Raw genomic sequence first — 26,162 nt, forward strand, 5'->3', positions numbered from 1 at the left:
ACTGACATTTAAAAATTGTCCTGTTCTTTTCAAATGTGCTGCTCTATGTAAAAGGCAGAAATATAAATAATGTAGTAAATAAATATACAAATATAGAAGACCAGTTTTGATTGTATTATTTAATTTCATGCTTACTCTTTAAAAACTGCTATGTATATTATATAATGTTTGGTTGTATGTTGTTTTTCCTTTTCATCAGAATCATAACAGTTTACCACAGTGATGGCAAATATGATTCTTAAAAATGAGCATGAACTGAAGTAAACAATATTTTGTAACTCATAATGTAATCCATAATTGGCTTCAGCCATTGACTGAAGCAATAAAACACTAATTCGGAGTAAAATAAAAGTACCAAAACAATCTGCTACAGTATATTAGATAAGCACATCAAGGAATACATCATATATCCCATATACAATCAATTATATGTTCAACAAGAAAGGAATATTCTATAGCAACCAGTGGTGGGTTGCCCCCGGTTCGCACCAGCGAACCAGCGGGAGGCTCTGCCCACCAACCACGACATCATCAGAATGCTTCTGCGCATGCGCAGAAGAGTGCGTGTGTGGCCCTGTTGCGAACCGGTAGTAAAGGTAAGTAGAACCCACCCCTGATAGCAACCAATGTTGTTTTTCCATTAGGCATATTCTTAACTTTTGGAAGCATTCTGATTCTCCTTGATTGACCAGCTCACACAAGCTCCATGCTATTTACAAAGGATCTTTTGGACTTTATTAGGACTTTACTAGGATCTCCTAGCTCTGAGGAGCTTGCAGAGAGGAACAGAGGACAAGAAAATAAAGTCCAACCATATATTATGTACAGATGTACATAAGGTGGGTGTCACATAAAGTAACAACCGGTTCGCCCAGAACCCAAAATGTGGCATTAAACACACGGCAATTATATAGGACAGGATAGCACCAGGCAGGTGGGCAAGCCCAGCCGTTGGTTGGAACTACCAGTTCGCTTGAACCGGCAGCAGCCTACTTCTGATTATGTACCTTTTAAAAAGGCATTTTACTTCTATTTCTAACTTCCTTGCCTGGGAAGGAAATTTGAAGCAGAATTAGAATGTTCGTAGTGATATGTCTTTAATATTGACATAGGCAAAGGAAGGTGTCATTCATTGTTCATCTAACAGGAAGCTGCATGCTGTAAGCACCAACCAGCTTTCCCACCACTGTACTGCCCTACTGAATGAAACCTATTCACTTAAATTATAGGAGTCATAAAAGCTTCAGAATGCATCTGCTGAGATTAGCAATGGGTATACTCTTGTGTTGTGGTCTGCCAGCAGCCTGCGGAGCTGGCAGCGGAGTCGGGCAGTGAGGAGGCTGGGGACATGGGCCAGTCCTGGAGTCTGGGGAAGGCTTGGATGAGGGATCTGAGTCAGAGGCAGACATGGGGCCAGGGCCATCTGGGAGTTATATGCGGACTCCGGAGCCTCCAGAGTCGGATATCAAAGAGGCAGAGGAACAGGAGGAGCCTGTTCCTAGTGCGCGCATGCGCAGAGCTGCCAGAAGGCAAGAACAGTTAAAACTAAAGGGACGACTTGGGAGTAAGGCCTGGAGATGATTGGCCCCTCCATAAGGCTTAAAAGAGGAGCAAAGGCATGTGGGCCCTTTGCAGGAAAGCAACATTGTTAATTCTGTTCCCAGTCAGCATCTCTATTTGATTCTAGACTCCATGTGGCTTTGCCAAGTAGGTCTTTGGCAAAGTGTCAAGGGAGATAAAGGTTGGTGATTATCCCGAAGGACTTCTCCCGAAGGACTTTTTGCAACTAATTGGGACTTGGCTGTGAATGAACGTAATTCACAGCTATTGCAATAAAAGAGGTTTTTGGGACTACTCATGTGTTTTAATAACTCAGGAAGCCTAGGTCACAACATCTTGGTCCATTCATCTACATACATTTTTTTTTCAGTTTTAAATCATTTGTTTTAAAAAATGTGCAGCCATGGTTGCATTGTTAAGACAATGATTTGACTTTTTTTGTGGTGTTGCTGAGACTTTTTTTCCCACTCACACAATTCTGCTTTGGTTTTCTACATTTCTTGGTGGTTGACAACCATAATTCAGAGACATGGCTCCTAGAGGGGCAGGTAACCCCATAAAGGAGGATGAAGTGGGATAACGGCCCCAGAAATGGCCCATTATAAATAGACTGACTTTTTATGATCTAAATTACCATAATAGATCTGTCTGGCAACAGGTCTTGGGACTTGAATCCAAGGTTTTTCACATCCGCTGCCTGAGATTTGTTTAAACTGGAGACCACAGGGATTAAATATGAGCTTGTCAGCATTTAAATCAAATATCCCAGTTCTGAACTACAGTTTCTTGGCAAATGTAGTTTCCAACAAAGAAATCTTTGCATATTCGATGAGGGTTGGCATTGATTGTGTTCTCCTCAGGGATTTCTTTATTTGCAGTTTGACCATACCCCATATGCTCAGTTTGGACTGAGTTCCCATATAAATTTACTCTGTCATTTTGCGTCAGATGAACTATTCTGGAAAAGGATTGCTTAAAGCTAGGAAAGTCTGAAAGCCAATATAGTAACTTCATTCCCCCACACCTTATATCTGTTTTATACAAGAAATAAGAGGGATGGTGTTTTACTCTCATAGCACATTCAGCGCTGATTTAATCATTTCATATTTGACAATTCTCTAAAGGTTTAAAATTGTAAATGGCTGTTATATTTTAACTAAGGTTTGTAATGGTAATGTGATGCAGGATTTGAGGTGAGCCACGCAGATACACAGCATGTTCTTCATTATGCCAAAAAGCATATTAAAAAAGTGTTACTTGCATTTACACATGAGTGATTACACTCCAATCCATTTCCCTCCCAGCGTACATTAGTTAGTTATTTTTTAACAATTATATACAGTGTAAATTGATAAAAATGAATGCAAGTTTCAGTGTATTAATTTGGAAATATTATCGAGGCCAGGGAATAGAGATATTTATTTAATGCAGCAAACAAAGTTTAAAAACAAATCTTATTAACAAAGTTTATATCCTCTCATTCAGCTTCTTGCTCCACCAGTGTCAATATTATACAATATTTTTGGATTGAGAGAGCATTCTGAATTTGGATTAGGAAATCCAGCTATAAATATACCAAAACCCTCTGCTGATCAGGCAACTCAGCTGGCATATGTATATGTATATGTATATGTATATGTATATGTATATGTATATGTATATGTATATGTATATGTATATGTATATGTATCAGGGATGAAATGCTCCCAGTTTGGACTGGCTCGGGCAAGTAGGTAGCGATGGCGGCGGGCAGTTCGGAGAACTGGTAGCAAAAATCCTTGCTGCCGCCCCCCATGCCCAGCTGAACCGCGTGATCATCAGAGGCTTTTTTTCTTTTAAATGGCTCTGACGATCCAAGCTCTGACGATGCCAGCTGAGTTGCCTGATCAGCAGAGGGTTTTTTAAAAACCCTCTGACGATCAGGCAACTCAGCTGGGATCTTCAGAGCCTTTTGAAAGCATTTTTTTTACATGGTTTTACATGTAAAAAAATGGTTTTAAAAGTAAAAAAAAAATTGACCACACCCACCCAGTCACATTACCCCCCCACCAAGCCACGCCCACAGAACCAGTAGTAACAAATTTTAGATTTCACCACTGATATATATATGTATATGTATATAGGTCCAGAAGTTGTGAATTCTCAACTTTGAATACTGGAAATTTTTAGACTTAGAATAACACTGTCATTTTGAATGTACACTGATTGGCATATATTAAAATGAAATTTCATTGCATTCAGCTCTCAAAGGGTCTCCACCTCCAATATACACTACATAAGTGTATATTTTAAGAAGAGATTGGACAACCGTTTGTCTGAAATGATATATGGTTTCCTGCCTGAGCAGGGAGTTCGACTAGAACAAGGGTAGCAAATTCGATTTCATTGAGAGCCACATCAGGGTTGTGTTTGACCTCAGGGGGATGGGGTGGGCATGGCCAGGGTGGGCATGGCCAACTTGACGTCACTCATGTTGGGGGTGCCTGCCAATGAAAACGGGCTCCCGATCTCAGTTTTTGGCTGGGATGGCCTACTGCAACCCTCTGCCAGCAAAAACCGAGCTCCAAAACGCTGGCAGAGGCACAGTGGGCTGGTCCTTCACTGTTTCCAGGATGGCTGGGTGAGATCTGGCCCACAGGCCTTGAGTTTGACACCCCTGGACTAGAAGATCTCCAAGGTCCCTTCCAACTCTCTATTATGCTATGCTATGCTATGCTATGCTATGCTATGCTATGCTATGCTATGCTATGCTATGCTATGCTATGCTATGCTATGCTATGCTATGCTATGCTATGCTATGCTATGCTATTATTATTTGCATATGTACCATCAAACTGACACCAGCCAGAGCTTAGAATACCTTAAAGAAGCAGTGCAAGATCAGAAGATGTGGAGAGATGTGGTCCATAGAATTGTCAAAAGTCAGACACAACTGAACGGATAACATCATCATCGTATGTATAAGTTTGCCTATGGATCTGCGATAAAGGTCACTGCAGAAAATAAGATAAGCCGAGATGTATTGTTCTGCATTGCATGGCACCTCTGTAGTAAATGGATTTCTGTAGACACACTTGGTGAGACTGATAGAAAGATTCTAAAGTGCTCGGAATGGTTATAAATTATGGGAACCAGAACTTCATCTGCTGAAGGATTACTGAATGTAAGAGCTGTAAACTTCTGCTCTTGGCCAGAGCAAAGTTACATCCATGTTTAAATAAGCATTGCTGAGAAGTAGATGATGCTACCCTTATTTGAATTGCCAGACAACTGCTCTGTTTTATAAAACTATGGAATTATTAGAATTAGTTGAAATCCCACCTTTAGAATTTAACATAACTATAGTCCTCCTTCATCCAAATGTATCATAGAGTTATAATCATAAAACTACACAGTCTTCTCTAGAACATACTAAAATGCTTTTCTCTCTGCAGTCATGGATAGTAGATACAATCAAGCACCTTTTTCACAAAGAGGCCCACTATTCCTCTGATGAGTATGAAATCTTAAAACATGCCTGTATAGATTTTATAAAGAATCATGCCCCTAAAACCAGCATTGGGTAATGGTTGTCCAGCTTTTGCTTGAACATAACAAATAAGTGGAAACCCATCAATTCTTTAATAAATGTTTCCACTGACAAAATCTCTCTGCCTGCAACTTATGCTCATTATTTCAGGACCTGCATTTGAGGTTGGTGGTGAACAGATGTGGTCTTCGTTAATAGGGCCTCCCCTCAAGTATATAAAATGTTCTTGTAACAAATTTGGACTAAATTCTCTTCTTCTCAGTCTCTCCTTGAGAGTTTTACTTTCCAGTGCACTGATCAAATTTGGTGTCCTTCCCTGAACATTTTTCAAAGTGCTTTTGCCAATTCACCAGGTCTAACTGGTAGATTGGATTCAGTTTATTGGTTCATAGATCTTGAAAGCTTAATCTAAAGGGGGGGAAAAAAATGGGAAACAGGGAAATTTCCAAGATACAGATCTGATACGCTGCCAAGTACTTCAGCCAGCTTATCTTTCCCCCTTAATAGATGTCAGATTGGTTTCTCCAATATCTGCCTCAATAGAGTTTGCCGTGATGGCAAACCTATGACACGTGTGCCTGAAGTGGCACGCAGAGTCATGCTGCCTGGCACATGCGACGTCACCCGTTCCTCTTCCAGGTTTCTGCCACACATGCGTGCACGATGATCAGCTGGACTTTATGTGTGCAGCAGTGCTGGAAACTGGAAGAGCTGGTCTTCCATTTTCTTGCATGAGCATGCTCGCTGGCCCGCTGATTGACGCTCGTACATGAGCGCCAGAAACCCAGATGACTAGCTGGCTGGCACGCATGTGCGTGCCGGAAACCGGAAGTTCATTTTTGGGCACACACATGCGCCCTGGCCAGCTCCTCTTCCGGGTTGTGGGCCAGATGAGCGTGTATGCGCACACTCCTTTTTCGAAGCTGAAAAGGTTTGCCATCGCTGGTCTAGTGGTTAAGGCATCAGGCTAGAAAAAGGGAAACTGTGAGTTCAAGTCCTGCCTTAACCATGAAAGTTAGCTGGCTGACTTTGGGCCAGTCTCTCTCTCTCAGTCCAATTTATTTCACCGAATTGCTGTTGTGGGGAAAAATAGGAGGAGGAAGGTGGTGGATAGGTTCTCTGCCTTGAGTTATTTGAATAAATAAACAAACAAATAAATAGATAAATAAGTGCATTTTTCTTTCCGCAGTTAGAAATCCAACTACTCATCTGCTACTAAATACTAATAAGGATGCCTTGAATCCTAACTCATATCAGTAATTCTGAATGTTATTTCATGCATCATGCAATGCAAATTTAGGTTTGCCCTCAAGTATACATCCAGCAGGAGACTGGAGCTAGTTGTGATGTCCTGATGTACTTATCAACAGGAGGCATGTAAATACTGGATTCATGTTTTATTTTTAAGTATTCACTGGTCCTAAATTATACATGACAGAGTTATGGGTGGAAGAAAGCAAGTTTCTTTGCAAAAGTTTTTAAAAGGAAATTTCCCCCAGTAAACTTACACTTTTTTTCTTTTTGTTGCAACTCCCCTTAAATATGATTCTATATTCTGCAATTAATTTCCATATCCATATGGTTTTAATGCTCATATACAGCTTATGTTGTTCAATTATATTTATGGCACATGCTAATATGCATGGGAATTATATTCAGAGATTATAGTGAAATTTGCATTGTGTTTGTCCCTGCTGATATTGTCATTTCATATCATTCGGCCTTTTCTGTAAAAACATAAACAGAGAATAATAAAATATTCTGTGTAAAATCCGAGTGCTTTTGAAAACTCATGCCTTGAATATGCACCAAGTGGGCTGCCACAGTACATTATACGTGGGGCGGGCCTTGAAGAATATTTGGGAGCTTCAGGTAGTCCAGAATGTTGAGGGTGTGGAGTCCTTGGTGCTCTCTGAGCTGATTCTTTGCTTGCAGTTGTTTCAGGAGAGAGGGAGGGAGGAAGGAAGGAAGGAAAGAAAGAAGGAAGGAAAGAAGGAAGGAAGGAAGAAAAGAAGGAATGAAAAAAAGAAGAAGGAAAGAAAAAAGGAAGGAAAGAAGGAAGGAAAGAAGGAAGGAAGAAAAGAAGGAAGGAAGAAAAGGAAAGAAAAAAGGAAGGAAGGAAGGAAGAAGGAAGGAAGGAAAGAAAGAAAGAAGGAAGGAAAGAAGGAAGGAAGGAAGGAAGGAAGGAAGGAATGAAAGAAGGAAGGAAAGAAGGAAGGAAGGAAGGAAGGAAGGAAAGAAAAAGGAAAGAAAAAAGGAAGGAAAGAAAGAAAGAAGGAAGGAAGGAAGGAAAGAAAAAAGGAAGGAAGGAAAGAGAAAGAAAGAAGGAAGGAAGGAAAGAAGGAAGGAAGGAAGAAAGAAAAGAAGAAAGGAAGGCAAGTAGGAAGGGAGGGAGGGAGGAAGGGAGGGAGTTTCTTTTAATTTGGTTGAAATGTTAAACTAATATAAATTGCTAAAAAGTCTATTATGCCCTGTTCAGAAAGTGAGATTCCACCATTTTGTTTCTGATGCTTAAGGAATTCACTTTTTACAAATCGTTCTGCCTAATTTCCACTGTCCCCAAATTAAAAGTCCATGTGGATGTAACTTTTGGAAAAAAAATATGTGTGGCTAAGTGTACAAAGAATTATATTCAGAATGGTAAGTTCCATTTCAGATTCAGTTTATTATAGTCATAGATCAGAGATCAGAATGGTACGCAATGAACTTCCATAGACTTTGCTTTTCTCACTGGGGCCATTTAGAGGAATAAAGAGGAAGGGAGAGAACTTGTTTCCAGAAACTGTCTGAATTGTAAGATTTGAAACTCTGCAAATAGCCACATTCTCTACCTAAAAAGTGACACGATTTTCTGAAACATAAGTTTTTGGGGGAGAGTCTGATAAAATCAAAATAAATAAGACTGCAATGTTGTTGCAGTGAAAAGTGAAAGAAGCAAAATAAAAAAAAAAAAAAAAAAAAAATTCACTGCCTTCCAGAATTTTTCCTCACTAGAAGAACAGTAGAAGGAAGGAAGGAAAGAATGTTGTTCTTACATAGTGAGGTAAAATTGTGGAAGGCAGTGAATTTTTTCTTCTTTCACTTTTTAATTGTTTCAATAATTTTTAGGTCTCATGTATTCAGATTAACAGAGATGGAAAAGACCTTGTAGGTCATCTAGTCCAATCTCCCACCCAAGCAGGAGACCCTACACCATTTCTGACAAATGGCAGTCCAATCTCTTCTTGAAAGTCTCAAGTATTGAACCTCCCACAACTTCTGAAGGCAACTTCTGTTCCATTGGTTGATTGTTCTCATTATTTCCAGGTTAAATCTCTCCTTGTTCAGTTTCCATCCATTATTCCTTGCCTGGCCTTCAGGTGCTTTGGAAAATAGCTGATGTGATTGTTTCTATATACATCCATCTTTAACTTTTGATAATAACATTCAGAAGGAGCTTCAGAGACTGAAAGAAAGCAGATTCAAGTTGACTTTTTGGCTGCTTATCTTAATATTGGCATGTATAGGGAATGCTTTTATAGGATTTATTTATGGAATTTGTGTGCCAACATTTGTCCCATAGTTGTTTTCCAGCATACATTATTCATTTCCCACAGTGGCATGAAATCTAAACGTTCAAATGGTGCCATAATTAGCCCCTTTTGATTGGCTTTTTCCTCACTTAATTGGATTGTGGCTTTAGGTTGCTGCGAGCTGCCATATTAATTTTTCAGACTGGTCAAGTGGATTTCACTCTATGGAAAATGTAAATGGCAGTTCTTATGGCTAAATATATGTCATAAGTCACAGACCGGGAGGTTGCCATTGCAATCTAAATTTAATGTAGTTGTCAGCATACCTCCAGGAGGTCAAGAAAATAATGTGGAACCTAACATATTATTTTTATACTGCTTCCCCTTTTCCATCTGAGACTGAGGCTTTGGTCCTTATGGGGACCACTGGAAGAAAAGGGAGAATTTTAATATCCAGAAAAGTCCCCTGAAAGGCCTTCATCTTCTGAGGAAATAAAGCCGAGGTCCCAGAGCAAATAGCATTAAATTTCTTTGCTGCAGTATTCAATCAAGCTATCACTCACCTATGCACATAAACTGTTTGTGCTGTGGGCATCTCAGCCCTTGAAAAGAAACAAAATCAATATATAATTTTCTTTAAGCGAAGGACAGTGCAATTACACAGAATAACATGAGAATAATGTACATTTTTAAACCAAACAACTTTTTAATCCCAGAAAAATAGCAGTGCTATCTAATGTGCAATTAGGATTTAAATCTTTAGCAGCTGGCTGATGAACCAGCTTTAAAAAAGAAGGAAACAAAATAAGAAAATTGAATCCACTTTTGATTACCATGATATAAAAAAGTTGTTGAGACTCTAGAAAGAGTGCAGAGAAGACGACAAAGATGAAGTGACACAGTGGTTAGAGTGCAGTACTGCAGGCTACTTCAGCTGACTGCTAGCTGCAGTTCGGCAGTTCAAATCTCACCAGGCTCAAGGCTGACTCAGCCTTCCATCCTTCCGAAGTGGGTAAAATGAAATTGTTGCGGACAATATGCTGACTCTGTAAACCGCTTAGAGAGGGCTGTAAAGCACTATGAAGTAGTATATAAGTCTAAGTGCTATTGCTATGATCAGAAGACTGGAGGCTAAAACATATGAAGAATAGTTGCAAGAATAGGGTATGTCTAGTTTAATGAAAAGAAGGACTAGTGGTGACATGATAGCAGTCTTCCAACATCTAAGGGGGTACCGCAAAGAAGAGGGGGTCATCCTATTTTCCAAAACACCAGAAGGCAAGACAAGAAGTAATGGATGGAAACTAATCAAGAAGAGAAGCAACCTAGAACTAAGGATAATTTTTCTGACAAAACATTTAATCAGTTAATCCTTCCTATCAGATTAACAGTCAATCACAACTCCAGAAGTTGTTGGTTGCTCCAATACTGGAAATTTTTAAAGAGATTGGACAACCATTTGTCTGAAATGGTATAGGGTTTCTTGCTTGAGCAGGAGTTGGACTAGAAGACCTGCAAGGTCCATTCCAACTTTGTTATTCTGTGATACTACAACAATGTTTTAGATTCACCAGTCTGTGGATTTTAAACCAGTTATGGGTAGCAGGTTTTCCTCCTGTCTCCATTGCAGATGCTGAGGAACTAGAAATCAGTATAAACAAGAAACAATTACCAATAACAAATTGGCCATCATCAAGATCCACCCCTTGATCTGGTATAAGATTTTGAGGGTAAATTCTCTTCAATCATTCTGCTAGTTTAAATCCAATGCAGCTTTAAATTACTATTTGTTCGGCAAATGGATAAGAATTTTGAAGTTACTTCAGATTTACATACTAAGAGCTGCTCTTTCTTCTAATCCTAATTGTTTCTGAGAGAGGATTAAGTGTCATTTTAATTAAATGCATTTTATTTTAGTACGATGAGGAAATTTTTTTTTCCTGTCTTTATTTTCTACCAGCTTTTTTAAAAAATTCAATTTGATGAACAAGAATTTGCATTTGAAGTTTCTTCTCAAAGAGAACACAGTTTTGGATGAGATCATATAGTTACAGTATGGTATTTGTTGTATTGTTTTTATACTGTTCTTGATATAGACTCAATGTTATTTTTAGTGGTTGCTAGGTGGCCAAAGAACAGCATATTCAAGTATGCCTTCAGGAGATTGCAGCTGCCCTACCATTCTTCCATGAAAGCACCCCAAAAAGGAATCATGCACATATTCCTTCCACTGGATTTTTTTTAAAAAAAAATTAAATTGTAAAATATTGTTAAAATTGGATTGGAAATGATGGGGGTGGGGAAGCAGAACAAAAAAAAACATTACCAAAAATTGTTTATTGGTTCGATTTGTATGTCGTCCTTCTCCGGAGACTCAGGGCGGCTTACAATGTGCTAAGCAATAGCTTTCATACTTTTGTATATACCTGCTTAGTAGGGCTTAGTAGGGCTTTCGGTCCTACAAAGAATCATATTCTTTGCTGCCACCTAATTTCAACATATCAGAAAGAAGAGAATTTCAAAGAAAATCTTGAAGTACCTCAAGAATAAAGTTAAGAAAGAGATGTCTCTTTTGTAGGTAGGCCATATGGTTGAAAAATTGCAAGAATGATTAATTTGTCTTTCTGGCATGAAAGAAGAGTGGATGGCTGTATGAACTAAAAAGTTCTAAACTTAAGGTTACCCAGGCAAACCCTATGAAGCATTAATGGAGTCTTTTCAGCAAACAAACTTTCAAAATTAGATGATAGGAATGGTCCTCTAATCATCTTTATTGCTCTTCTTTGCATTCTTTCTAGAGTTTCAACATCCTTTTTTTTTTTATATCTTGGAGATCAAAACTAGATGCAGCATTGCAAGTGTGATTTTACCAAGGCATTATAAAGTATATTAACTCTTCATGTGATCTTGATTCTATCCCTCTCTTAATGAAACCTAGGGCTGCATTGAAAGTTGGTTGATGCTGATGCTCATCCAGAGGGTTTCTAGCACTTACTTTTATACTTCAACTTTTTATATTTTTAACATTTTACTTATTTTTATACAGAAAGATGAAAAAAACAATGAAATCTACAAAATCAACTGTAACCATTGCAACCAATTCTACGTGGGACAAACATCACATCAATGAAAAACCAGAATTCATGAATACCGGATGGCAGTCAAATGCCATGACCCCAAATAGCAATAGCATTTAGACTTATATACCACTTTACACTACTTTACAGCCCTCTCTAAGTGGTTTACAGAGTCAGCATGTTGCCCCCAACAATTTTGGGTCCTCATTTTACCCTTAATCGGAAGATTAAATCCTTAATCTCTACCCACACCGACACCAAAGAGCAACACAAAATTATGTTTTTGTGAACCACACTTGTGAGTTCATCGAAGTCTGGCACTCTACAAACAATTCCATCAACAGACACATTGACCTACAGCCAGCCTACGAATCCCTCAGAATCCAAATCAACCACACAGCCAACCAGAGACAGCACTGACATTCAATTAACCCACTGTTCTGCCCCAGCTACGGACCCCAAAGAACGCAGCACACACAAACTCTGTACAAACCTTAGTTTATGAAATTAAATCAGTCTTTTTCAAAACAAAGGCTGTTAATTAACTTTCTTAACAGCCTACAAGAATCCAAAGAATAAATAATCATAATCTTACTATGGTTGGCAGAAAGCCCAGAAGCAATTTGCAGAGAACTAAGATCAAGACACAAAGGAGAGTGAAAGAAGTTGTTTCCTGCAAATTGCTTCAGTCGTCGTCCTTCCTTAAATAGGCTAAGGGAGTGGCCAATTAGCCCCAAGCCTTACTCTTGAGGAGACCTCCTCCTGAGGAGCCACTCCTGCCTTTTGGCAGCTCTGCGTGCCTGTGCATCGAGAAGAGGCTCATCCTCTTCTTCCTCTTCACTTATGGGAGCTGAAAGCCCTGGCTGAATCCCTGCCTCTGGCACCACATCTTCTCCATCCTCCTCATTGTCCAACTCGAGTGCCAGCTGCACAGGCTGCTGGCATAGCACCACACCAGCCTCCTCGCTGTCGGAATCAGCTACGAGCTGCAGAGGCTGCTGATGGGCCACAACACAACCCCACCACCAGGTTCACCTCCCAATGACCCTGATCTGATGTAACCTCCCTATCACAAGACCCATCACAAAACTTCACCATGTTATCATCTAGCATGCAGCCTAGTACAACTGTTAACTGTATCAAAAATAAGAGAAAATATAAACAAGCATGAGGCTGAGAGGGCAGGGTAAACTCAGTGACTAAGACACTGAGCTTGTTGATCAGAAAGGTTGGCAGTTCAGCGGTTCGAATCCCTAGTACAGGCCTCCTGCAATCCTGCAGAGGGTTGGATTAGATGACCTCCAAGGTCCCTTCACACTGTGTTACTGTTAGTTATTCAAAAATGAATCAATTAAAATTGCCTTAAAGGAAATAGATTTAAAAACAAAAACAAACAAACAGGGGCCGAACAAAAAATTCAACTAATTGTTTGTCAATCAACCTGATGAAATATTTATTTATTTATTGAAATGTACATGGCTGCCCATCTCATCATAGTGACTCTGGGAGGCTATATCATTTAAAACACAACATAACAAGCAGTGAATACATCAAATGGGCAGTCATGATCAAACAACAAACAACCATCAATAACTATCTTATAGACTCTATCTGATGTTCTGACTCCTGTCCTCCTGACAGCTACACCTTTGGGACTTTAGAAAATGCCAGCAGGAGCAAAGCCAATCTAAGTTCCACGAGACAATGATTCAAAAAAGCAGGTACCCTGCAAAAAGGCTCCTTCATAGCATCTAAAGATAAACTCTTTAATTGATAAGAGTCCCACAGCATGCCTCTTATGCTGGTTCTGATAGGATGGCATCCTGGTGATGCAGTGGTTAAACTGCAGTATTGCAGGCAAACTCTTCCCAGAGCCTGGAGCTCGATCCTGACGGGTTTAAGGTTGATTCAGCCTTCCATCCTTCCAAGGTCAATAAAATGACGATCCAGATTGTTGGAGGCAATATACTTACATTGTAAACTGCCCAGATAATTCTATAAAACACTATGGGGTAGTATATCAGCCTAAATGCTATTGTTAATGCTACAGTAGGGACAATCAAGGAGAGGCAAACCCCACAACTAGGCCAGCCCCAAGCCATGAAGATCACCTGCACCTTGAATTAAATGGAACCCATAAACATTCTGATCATCAGTGCTGGTTAGAAAACAGAGTTCTAATATGTAAAAATCAAGAAACTCTAATAAATTGCCCATTTTCACCCCAATGCAGCATCCAGATGCTCTTCAAAGGCATCCCCATGTAAAGCATATACACTATGATCCGAGATTTGATTTGGTGCTTCATGAAAGAGCTTGTCTAGTCCAAGATAAGAGATTGTGCACTTCGACTTAAGGGCAGAATGAGAATCACAACATACGACTGACTAGAATGTGAGATGTTTTTGTCTGTCATATTTTTTTTTTAAAAAAAATATTGTTACTTTTCAAAAAGAATTAGTATTTTGGGAACATCAGTTCAGTTTTGAGATTAGTTAAAAGTTCCCATTTAGAGAAATTGGTACAGCAATTTGGAATGAAGGCTGATTTAAATTCATGATATTCCATGAAAGACATTGCCTTCAGGTTTCTGAGTATTTATTTATCACATTTATATAGCCGTCCATCTCACTAAACGTGACTCTCGGCAACATACAACCAATATTGAAAATAATATCATGACTATCAAAACACTTTAAAAACAAATAAAAACAAGATAAATAAGATACTATAAATAAAACACTCATCTTAACAAAATACATATCTTGTACAATTAAACAAACAAATATTGTACAGATTCCCAATGGGATCCCCAAGGTTGCTGGAAGAACTATGTTACTCTTAACAGAGTAACAAAGTTGGAAGGGACCTTGTAGGTCATCTAGTCCAATCCCCCACCCATCCAATCCAACCCCTCTCCCTCCCTCCCCACTCTGTTTTCAGGGTCTCCCAAAAATCTAACAGGGATGGAGGTAATTTTGGAGGAATAATGTTGTTCTAGAGTGCAGAAGCCACAGAACAATAGCTGTGTCATCTGGGTCCCATCAAATGAAACTCTTTAGCAGATGGAACCTGCGACATATTCCTCTTAATGGCCCTAATGGAATGGGTACATGTGATTGGAAAGAGGTAGTCCCTTAAATAAACTGGACCCATTCCATGTAGGGCTTTAAAAATTAAACCAGCACTAATACAGATCATGGAACAGAGGTGTAACATGGCCAGTTGTAGAAGCACAAATAACTAGCATCCTGGACTAGTTGAAGCTTCTGGATACTTTTCAGGGGCAGCCGCATATAGAGTACATTATAGTAATACATCTTGGAGGTGACCAGAGTGTGAGTGACTCACAGGGTAAACCCTCATGGCCCAAGAAAGAGCACAACTGGTGCCTTGTTCAAAGACACACACCCTACCCACAATTGCTACCTGCTCATTGAGCAGCACTTGTGAGTATAGAAAGACTTTCAGATTTCACAGTGTGTCTGTCTGGAGTATTGCCATGTCATTTAGAACCCAACATGGTGAAGTCCATGATCCAAAAAGCCCAAAAATTCAAAGCCATTCAGTTCTTCTAGGATTCAGTAGTTGTTCCCCTTCTAGACCTTTATAGCCTCCAGGCACAAGTTTAGTTTAGTTTAGTTTTATTAAATTTATATACTGCCCTTCTCCCGAAGGACTCAGGGCAGTGTACAGCCAAGATGAAATCCTTGCCAAGGACAAGACATCAACAGTGTCACTTATTTTCACCAAGGATAGAGATGAACAATTGAGTATCATCAGCATTACGATGATACCTCACCCCCATGATGATGAATGATCACATAGATGTTAAACAGATGTTCATGTAAATATAAATGGAGATGGTACTAACTCTGGAGAATCCCATACATTAAGGGCCACAGGTGGGGCCTCCTATTCCCAATCAACACTGCTGTCTGGTACCAGGCCGATAGGAAGGAAGAGAACCAGTCCAATACTGTGCTGCCTACTTCCAACCCATGAAGCTGATTCAGAAGGAAACGATGGTCAATTATATCAATGGGATCAAGGAGAATAAGGAGTCAAGGAGAGCATTGCACACCAGAACAACTAGACACAAGGGCAGTTTTTTCCCCACATGCCATCACTACGCTAAACAACTAATTCCCACAACACTGTCAAACTATTTACTAAGACTGCATTACTATTATTCTTCTCATCCTTCCTATTACCTATCTTCTCCTATTTATGACTATAACCTTGTTGCTTGAATCTTTATGATTTATATTGTTTTATTTAGTTTCCTAATATGATTTGATTGCTTATTTAGTATCCTATGACTATCACTAAGTGTTGTATCTTATGATTCTTGATGAATGTATTTTTTATGTAAGAGCTTATGCACCGAAGACAAATTCCTTGTGTCCAATCACAATAAAGAATTCTATTCTATTCTATTCTATTCTATTCTATTCTATTCTACTCTACTCTACTCTACTCTACTCTACTCTACTCTACTCTACTCTACTCTACTCTACTCTACTCTACTCTATTCTATTCTATTCTATTCTATTCTATTCTCAAGGACAGATGGAAGGACAGATGCACTACCCCTCTTCTGCTCCCAGTAGAGGTCATCCAAGGGTGCAACCAATGTTATTTCCATATAGTGACCAGGCCTGAATTTTGCCTGGAAGGGATACAAATAATCCACTTTATCTAGGGCCCACTGAAGCTTCTGAATAACCAATGCTTTTTCCACCCCAGTTTTACAAAGGATTTTATATAGATAGGATCTCTTTGGGATTTATTTATTTAGCGTATGGCTGGTCACACACAGTATTAAAACACTTCATTTTTACAGGTTAAAAACAATAAAAACAATAAAAAAAAGTAAGAAAACCTAAAAGGAAAACAGAAATAACATTTCAAAGTTTAATGTCGAGTTTGGAGATCCAGTCAATAGCTGCCGTTGTTATGCAGATTTCTCTTTGGGAAATTTCTTTTTGGGAAAGAACTCCACATAAAAATCTCTTTGCTGTGGGAAGACCCTGCAAATACCAATTTTAAAAAATTGCAGACTTAAAACTTATCTGATGCCTAAAGCAGCAGGTCTAATGCACTGCACATCGATAGGATTCAACTAGGAAGCAAATTTGACATTAAGATGATAAATATGGTTATTGAAGAAGAAAAGCAATTTGTCCAGCTATCAGTTTCCCTTGACTAATTAATCTTGGATTTGTCATAAAGGAGTCTTAAAAATGGAATTGGGGTATCTTTTAAATCAGCACATCGCAGCAAACATTTCACCCCCAGTTCTAATATGACAGGCGACAAGGTCAAGTTGTACAGCTAATTAAATATTATCTTTTTTCCTCCCCTTGAAGACTATGATATAAACTATGGTTTGGAGAAATGACTCTAGAAATCCCAATAAGGTACTTTTTCTGGGGGAGATGGAAATTATTTACTGATATTGCATCTCTTATAACTAGTACATGCTGCTATGAAATGCAATGTAAACAACTTCCCGAGAGGGAAAAGTTAAGATTAGATTGAAGATAAAAGATATGCTTGAGAAATTACTAAAGGGGTGTGTGGGGATATATGTGTGCTAGATATATGTCTTTTGAGGACACTAAAAGATCTTTTTTCATCTCCGAGAAAATGCAATATAATAATCTTTGGAGAAATGCTGTAAGTAATACATTAAAAGTTGTTGAATTAAGTTTGACTCCCGCTTACTATGAGGCCATGTAGTTTTATCGACAGTAAAATGAAAATGAAATGTTCAGGGAATTTATTTCCTTAGGATTTGGTGACGATCAATATGAACCAGAACTATCAGTTTTAACTTTCTCGTGATCTGCCAAATTCAGCTACCTGGACATAAGTTACTTTTTAGCAAATAACTCAGCGAACTAAAAATATGATGCCCATGAAATTTAGTTATGCCTCATTAAAGTGATGTATATATATGCCCACAATCCTATGCTGATGTTCTAAACAAGTCTTTATAAAAACCCATTTTCAAATTAGAGTTCCTTCGTGATTACTTATTTCTATGTGGTGATTAAAACATGGACCTGGAATCTATTTGTAGATTCTATCAGGATAGTAGAGCGATTCCTGACAAAAGAATGATATCCAGAAACTCACTGTATTTGTGATTATATGCAAAGATTGTCTTCACATCATTTCCCAGCCATTGACTAAAATCAGGTGTAGTAGGATTGTTTTAATTGTTACTTTCTATGCTCACAGTTTCCCAGTTGAAACTATGGTTCAGTGTGTCCGGGTATTGTGAAATTAAAGAGTTTTCATCATATCTTCTGGCTGCTAGTTGGTGTTCATGAATGGGCTCTGCTAGTCTCCTGCTGGTTTGTCCTACATAGTGGCTGTTACAATCCTTGCATTGTATGCTATGCATTTCCCCCCCCCTCTTCTGGGGCTGCTGGGATTTTTGGTTACCTAGGCTGTTTTGGAAGGCTTTAGTTGATTTGTGTGCTATCTAATGCCATGTAGAATAGAATAGAATAGAATAGAATAGAATAGAATAGAATAGAATAGAATAGAGTAGAGTAGAGTAGAGTAGAGTAGAGTAGAGTAGAGTAGAGTAGAGTAGAGTAGAGTAGAGTAGAGTAGAGTAGAGTAGGAGTAGGAGTAGGAGTAGGAGTAGGAGTAGGAATAGAACGGAACGGAACGGAACGGAACGGAACGGAAAGGAATAGGAATAGGAATAGGAATAGGAATAGGAATAGGAATAGGAATAGGCTAGGCTGGAATGGAATGGAATGGAATAGGAATAGGAATAGGAATAGGAATAGGAATAGGAATAGGAATAGGAATAGGAATAGGAATAGGCTAGGCTGGAATGGAATGGAATGGAATAGGAATAGGAATAGGAATAGGAATAGGAATAGGAATAGGAATAGGAATAGGAATAGGAATAGGAATAGGCTAGGCTGGAATGGAATGGAATGGAATAGGAATAGGAATAGGAATAGGAATAGGAATAGGAATAGGAATAGGCTAGAACAGAACAGAACAGAACAGCAGAGTTGGAAGGGACTTTGGAGGTCTTCTAGTCCAACCCCCTGCTCAGATAGGAAACCCTATACTATTTCAGACCAATGGTTGTCCATTTGTGGTTGTAATGGTTTGTTGGTAAATTTCTGTTTTGATGTAAGGCAGTGTTATGCTTTTTACAGCGTAGGCCTAACCCTATCATCACCTCAGCGGACTTTTCCAATGGTGTTTCACCAGATGACATCTTGGGGGCTGATTGAAAATTGCAATGGCCCCTTTAAGATCTGAGTTGAACTGAGACATTGGCTGTGGCACCAGATCGCATGAGGGGAATTAGAATTAACCCTAATCCTAACCCTAATCCAGAGGATTTTATCATTTCCAATGGGGTTTTCCCATGCAATGTGCCTAGAACCCCTGGGAAGTCTGAAGGGACAGCTAATTGGTCCACTAAGCATAAGGAGGCACTCTGAGTTGTACCACAATGTTGATTTTTCATTCCCTTGTAAGGTGCCCGGGATGTCTTGGGGGGACTCCAACCAAAAGCAAACTGGCCCCCTAGGCATAAGGAGGTGCTCTGCATCTATATACCACACAAAAGAGACAATCAAAAAGCCCAAAAGGAAACAAAAAGATCAAACACCTCCTTAACAGCAATCAACACTCATATGAGCAGAAATTGTCACCAAGATTAAGACTAGAGCAACAGTCAAGGGAACAATAATTCAATGAAGGAACTAGCAATGTAGACAAACAAGCTGATATTAAACAACAGCTTAACCAAGGAACCACCAAGAACACTCCCACCAACACTGACAGGGCAAGCCACTAAAATATAAGAACAAACCTCCACTCCCTTTTAGCACTGATGATGTTATCTAGTTTGGTAATGAAATGTCTACAAGAAAACCATCAAGCTCGGAGAGCACCAACGACCCCTCCAATTCCACCCTGAGCTATAATTGTGGGTTCCCCCCCCCCACAATCAGGAGTGTTATGATTTATACATAATGGCAGAGTGGCCTAGTGGTGAAGACGTTTGCCTCCCATTCAGAAGGTTGAGAGTTCGATTCAAGGTAAGGGCAGAAAGAGAAAATATTTGCTGCAAACGCTGCATAGTCAGGAATGGCATCCAGCGTGTAAATGCTCAGCTCCACTCAGTTGCCCTGACTGTACCCTGAATTAAGGAATTACAGGGTCATAAAAAGAAAAAAAAAAGTAGTGTTGTGTTTACAACATTTTATATGTGATGTTTTATGTTATAACATTATAACATTTTCTGGTTGGCAGAGACCTGGAAACCATGCAAATTCCATTACATCAGTGAACGGTGATATAAGTTAAAAGGGAGAACAATGAGTATCTTTAAATGGCTTTAAAAGTACGCAATGCATTGTGTATTTATTGCTTTTTTTTTTTTGCTACACTTTATTCTATTACAGTTCATAGCATTTATTCTTAAGAAGCACACACCATTTCAGTACAGCTGGAAGCAGTGACTTTTGGAGACAATCCAACAAGCCTAGTAAGATCCTGAAACTTGAGAGGGTTAGACAGACAATGTGTTATGTTGAGCTTCTCCTTGGGGCATGGTTAAATCTCCAATCGGATAAGTAATGATGTTGAAGAATCTGTTCTCCGATCACATAACAATAGAAAACAGCATGGGTATCTCTAACTACACGACTGTGATATGTAGATATATAGATATATATATAGATATAATTATAGATATATAGATACATATATAGATATAGATATAGATAGATAGATAGATAGATAGATAGATAGATAGATGATAGATAGATAGATAGATAGATAGATAGATAGATAGATAGATAGATAGATTCTTACTTCTTCGTAGGGTTTATGTGTGTTTTTCTTCTAGCCAGGTTTTCCCTACGTAACCAAGGTTTTTTGTAGCTCCAGCTCAGTAGAATCACATCTACTCGGTTCTGGGCTTTTTTCCTTTCTAACAGCTAGCAAGCTCTAACTGCTAGGTGGGAGACCTAAATAGATCCATTTCTAGCTCGTTTGCTTTCATCAGTAGGCCACACCCATATCTTATGTATCCTCCCTGTAAAGGTACAGTATCAATTTTCTTACTTCTTCGTAGGGTTTATGTGTGTTTTTCTTCTAGCCAGGTTTTCCCTACGGGAAAAAAGCCCAGAACCGAGTAGATGTGATTCTACTGAGCTGGAGCTACAAAAAACCTTGGTTACGTAGGGAAAACCTGGCTAGAAAAAAAACATATATATGTTTTTCTTCTAGCCAGGTTTTCCCTACGTAACCAAGGTTTTGTAGCTCCAATATATATAAATTGTCCTAAAGATGCAAGTTCCAGGTATAGTTATAGAAGAGGCGATAGACATCACGATCTCCGGAACGTTTAAAAGTTCAAAAATTTTTATTTTAAAACTTGTGCTAAGCTTTTTCGTAGGGGCCGATGAAAGCTTAGCACAAGTTTTAAAATAAAAATTTTTAAACTTTTAAACGTTCCGGAGATCGTGATGTCTATTGCCTCTTCTAGATAGATAGATAGATAGATAGATAGATAGATAGATAGATAGATAGATAGATAGATAGATGTCTTCTCAAGTTTTCACGGGTGTGTGTATGTAAAAAGTTAAAATCTCGGGTGTTTTCCCACATCATTAAAAATCTGTTAGTTAAAATGCTTAAAATCCTATCTAAAATCCCAGCTTAAGATCCTCCAAAATCCCAACTGGACCATGGACCAGAAGCCAGACCACAGCTGCATCATTAGCCACTTTAGACCCCTCCAATCCATACATGAAGCAGACTGACACCCATCATGAAGAGGTGGCACGGCCATGAACACGAAGCCAAACAACAGCAACACACTCACCAGCTCAAATCCCCCTGCTACTCAGACTAACCCGAGCACAACCAAGCCCCCACCTAAACAGAACACACACCCATCCAATCAGAGCACAGCCAACCCCCCATCCAATCAGAGCACAGCCAAACCCCCAACTAATCAGAACACACCTCCACCCAATCAGAACACAGCCAAGCTCCCACCCAATCCATTCACACCCCCACTGACAGTTAAAAGGAAGAAACAGCTGCAATCACACACATTGCTCCTAGAAGCACGAAGCCGAAAACACCAGCCTGAAGATGACGAATGAGACTTCGTCGAAACATTGCCAAGACATCTCCAATTTTACGCGGGAGAAAACCTGAATAACCAAAGACCTACGTGTGTGTGTGTGTGTGTGTGTGTGTGTGTGTGTGTGTGTGTGTGTAGTGTTTACTGAGACACCTGGTCTACCCCAACATGTGGGAGGGGGCATTCTGCTCCCTTTCGCCTTTCAGCTTCAATCCAGGAGCCCTCAAGCAGTCGCATTCACAACAAACCATTTTATACCAAATTTACATTTTGCTGATAAAGAAATAAAGGGAGACTAATATAGATCTATTTCAAGCTGTTTAGCTTTCATCAGCTAGCCATACCCTTACTTGGATTTGAACTTGGGCTTCCTGCATGTTAGGTAGTTGAATTAACCTTCTGAGCCACAAGTTCTCCTCCCTTCATCAGCTTGAGCTATGGGAAAGATTAAGTGTTTACCGAGACACCTGGTCTATTCCAACATGTGGGAGGGGGCATTCTATATATGTAAGTATGTATGTATGTATGTATATATGTATGTATGTATGTATGTATGTATGTATGTATGTATGTATGTATTTGTTATTTTTCTTTTTCCTGCTCCTGTGGACTTTATAAAATGATGCTATCGTGCTATAAAATGGATTTGTTTCAATTGTGCAATGTCCTGAAATCAGAACTCTGAAAGGCAAGGAATATTTTTTAGGAAGAAAAATACACAGCTACCTGAAATTGCTCTCAAATAGGAACTGGGAATAAATTTATTTGGGTCACCTTATTGTAAGGCTCATAAAATTACCACATTTCCAGACCAATAGGTACCCCAAAGTTCAATACTCTCCAAAACTTCTCTGAACTTTTCATGTAACATGTTGTGGTTCTCAAAGATATGAAATGGTCGTTACTAGAGAAAGGCGCATACAAACAATCACATTTGCATGAAAATAACACAGAATAATAATGTGATACATTAGGAGAAAAAAATACATAATTGCAAATATAACGCATGTGAGACAAAAGTGTGCCTTGGAAACAGGACCACCAGGATAGGCAGACATTTTTTTGTTTCGCTGTTTTATGATTATTTTTTATTTTCAAATGAATGCAGGCTTATAACTAGAAAAATGAAAAGCTGACAAAAATTGAGATTCAGCCCTATCTCAAAATGACTACTGTTATAAGCTTTGTGCTAATATTCCCCAGATCAGTTTTCTTCCTTGCTCCTGTTTATTGGCTGTTTCAATTCCTAGTGTGATCAATCAAAATATGTTGTGCAGCTCTTTCATTTTTGCTTCCTTAACATTTATTTTATGGAAAGAAAACAGATGGAAGAAGCAGTGGGATGCGAAAAAATTAGAAATGGGAGATAAGCCCTCTACGAGCCCATGTTTGAAGAAAGACAAATGTGCAATAAAACATCATCTGCTATTGCTGCATCTCTCTTTTGTAGCATAGATTTCCTTATCATTTTGCCATAAATTTTCTCATTATTTTGCACCATCATGCAGACACAAAGAATTTAAGAGTGCAATACCTTTCCTAAAGCTTAATTGGCATTTTAGTGCCTTCAAGCTATTATCCCACTTTTGATTCCATCCATGGCAAGGGTGCCTGAAATCAGGGGTTCCTATGTGAGGAGGACAGTCAGAAAAGTCAAGATGGCTGTTGTGATCTTATGACTATAGTAATGGTTTATATTTCTGGGTGTATCCTTTTAGGAGATTTAACCAAGGAGAACGCAAGCACTCTTGACAAGCGGCAATATTATGGATTTCAACCCCAAATCTAGAGGTGTGATGGCTTAATGTCACTAGAAATAGTCTCTGTGTCAACTTCAAACCAGCGGTAAAATCCGCCTGGTTCTATCCAGCTCGCTGAACCAGTAGCGCTGGTGGCAGGAGGCTCCACCCACCCACTGGGATGTCATTACGTTCCGTATTTTTACCTTCTGCGCATGCGAAGAAGAGACACACGCACTTCCGTTCCCAAACTGGTAGCGAAGGTAAGTGGATTTCAACGCTGCTTCAAACTGAACCTGTCAGAAGCCATTTTCTTTTTTCTCAGTTGCCACACAGTTTGGGAGGGGGAAAGAGGTTGGAATGCATTGCTAGACACACCACCAATCTATCTCGTGGGAACCAAGATCATCTCCACAGGTGTTGGATGAAGAAGGAGGGGAGTACCTAAGGAGCCTGCCAATTAACCTAATTAGACAATGTGACCAGTGACACATTGGGGAGGAGATCATTTACTATTATAATTATTATGAAACCCGGGGGGATATTTAGAGTTGGTTTTACACTTAAATGTGCCAATAGGATGTACCCAACAAAAGAAGTCCTTTGAGGAAGATTCCAGCTCGTTAGCCAGAACCTTGACACTCTGCTCCAGTGGTTTGAGTCCTAGCACTGCATGGTGGGGTGAGCTCCCATCACTCACCTCAGTTTCTGCTCATCTAGCAGTTCGAAAGCATGTTCTATGTGAGAAGATAAATAGGTACCACTTTGGTGGGGAGATGAGCCAGCGCTTCTTGCAGCGGTTAGGATCATGGGGCGCCCATTTGCAAAGTTGCTTCAGTGGAGGGAAAAGGGCCTTGCAGGAAAAGCCACTCATATTTCTTTCTGGTGTGAATATAGGCTCGACCTCTTGTGAAACACGCAAGCGGGTAAACAGAGCTGGTAAACAGGCAGCCAAACTACTACTTCTGACAGTCTTCTGACTAATGTAACAATGCCATATGCTAAATAAAATTAAAAAAAAAACCCCAAATGCGGCATAATAGAACAAGTATAAATCATTTGACCTATTGTTTAATCTCCAGAAATGGATTTTCTAACAGTCTTTCTGGGCTATAGAACATATGTTTGAAGGTTTTAAAACAAAGATTAATTGCACATGCTTTAAGCAACCTTTCACTGGGATACAAAAAGAGATAATCATAACTGTTATTCAAAAATCTACATAAATAATAAATAGTTATCTCAACTATTCCTTGCAATTCTGATAGAAATTATTGGTTTAGTTCATTCTCTAAGGGCTCCAGAAAGCTTCCTAACCCAATGTCTATTTTTAAAATCTCTTCTATTAGGAGAACATTTACTGTAGACAGGAAGAAGATTTTCATCTTAAGAACTGTTACTGCCTCTTCTTTAAATTCTTGGTCAACAGATTAAATATAGTAAAGTGGTTAAAGTATCAGAGGTATATAAATGAGGTATACATTGAAGTCTCCATTTGATCATAGGAATCATTTGATAAATTAGAGCCAAGTGCTCTTTTTCTGACTTTTTTTCTTTTTGGGAAAATAAAATCAGTTCATTAGAGAAAAGGTTTATAACATTTATAACACTGGGAACGAAGAAAAATAAAGAAAGAAACAATTAAATGCAGCTTTACAAAACCACACCACAGGTTGCAAGTTATTACTTGCCATTCAAAAATCAGAAAGAAAAAAAAAATGCACTGGGGAAAATCCAGAACTAACCTTATATAGCAAAGGCTTATGTCCAAGTTTCAAAAGAGCAATTTTGCTGGACACGTTAGCAAACTGTTTAATCCTGAGCAAATCTCCTGGACTTCCATATTGTACATCAAAGACTTCAGCCTAGAAAAAACAGAAAGACGGATTATTGATTAGCATATTCTTTTCCTATATATTAGGAATGAAGTGGCAGATGGTTTCCAGACATCTGCTTTATTCACATTACTGGTATGATAATCACCTGTTTGCCTTTACATGTGATTAAACCCATCTCTGTTATTTTGTCATTTATATGTATTCACAATGTTATTCCCATGGACATCATTTGCATGAGCACATTAAACAGTTTATGCATACCCATGACAAGCAGGATGCACAGCCAGCTGCAGCAATACCACCATATTGTTATCATTGCATCGTTAACGATCTGCAGGTTTATTTCTGTAAATGGAAATGTTCTTTCAAGTCATAGCTCATTGATGAAACCCTAGAAGGGTGTCACAGAACAGCATGTAAATTTCCCATCTCCTCTCTCTAAATTCCTCTGAATCCCACCCATGTAGTGTTAACAGTTAGAGGCTCTCCCCATTTATTAAGCATGTTATGTAGTCATAAGTACACAGCCTTCATTTAGCCTGAGAAACATGGTCATATATCATACATAAGAATAGCACTTAAAGTCCATCAGAGAGATAGTTTACCACACTCTATAGGACAATATGGTAGGTGTTTCACTAGTGGATAGAGACAATGTATTGAATGTTTACGGGAATAGCAATAACAATTGGACTTAGACTTATATTATTTTTATTTTATTTATTTTTCTTATACTCTTCCAAAGGACTCGGGGTGG

General features: G+C 38.9%; 1 protein-coding gene across 5 annotated transcripts in view; it reads right to left on the reverse strand.

The window, feature by feature from the left end:
• The window catches only part of NAALADL2 (N-acetylated alpha-linked acidic dipeptidase like 2), a 934,597-nt gene that overhangs the window by 340,822 nt on the left and 567,613 nt on the right, over positions 1-26,162 (reverse strand). For all 5 annotated transcript variants that reach the window (XM_087872505.1, XM_087872507.1, XM_087872506.1 and 2 more), the window contains one exon: positions 25,313-25,432. In XM_087872505.1, the coding sequence (XP_087728631.1) occupies positions 25,313-25,432 (120 nt within the window). The remainder of the gene's footprint in view (positions 1-25,312; positions 25,433-26,162) is intronic.

The sequence above is a fragment of the Pantherophis guttatus genome, chromosome 6 (assembly GCF_059756535.1).
Source record: "Pantherophis guttatus breed Tessera chromosome 6, ASM5975653v1, whole genome shotgun sequence".
Lineage (NCBI taxonomy): Eukaryota > Metazoa > Chordata > Lepidosauria > Squamata > Colubridae > Pantherophis > Pantherophis guttatus.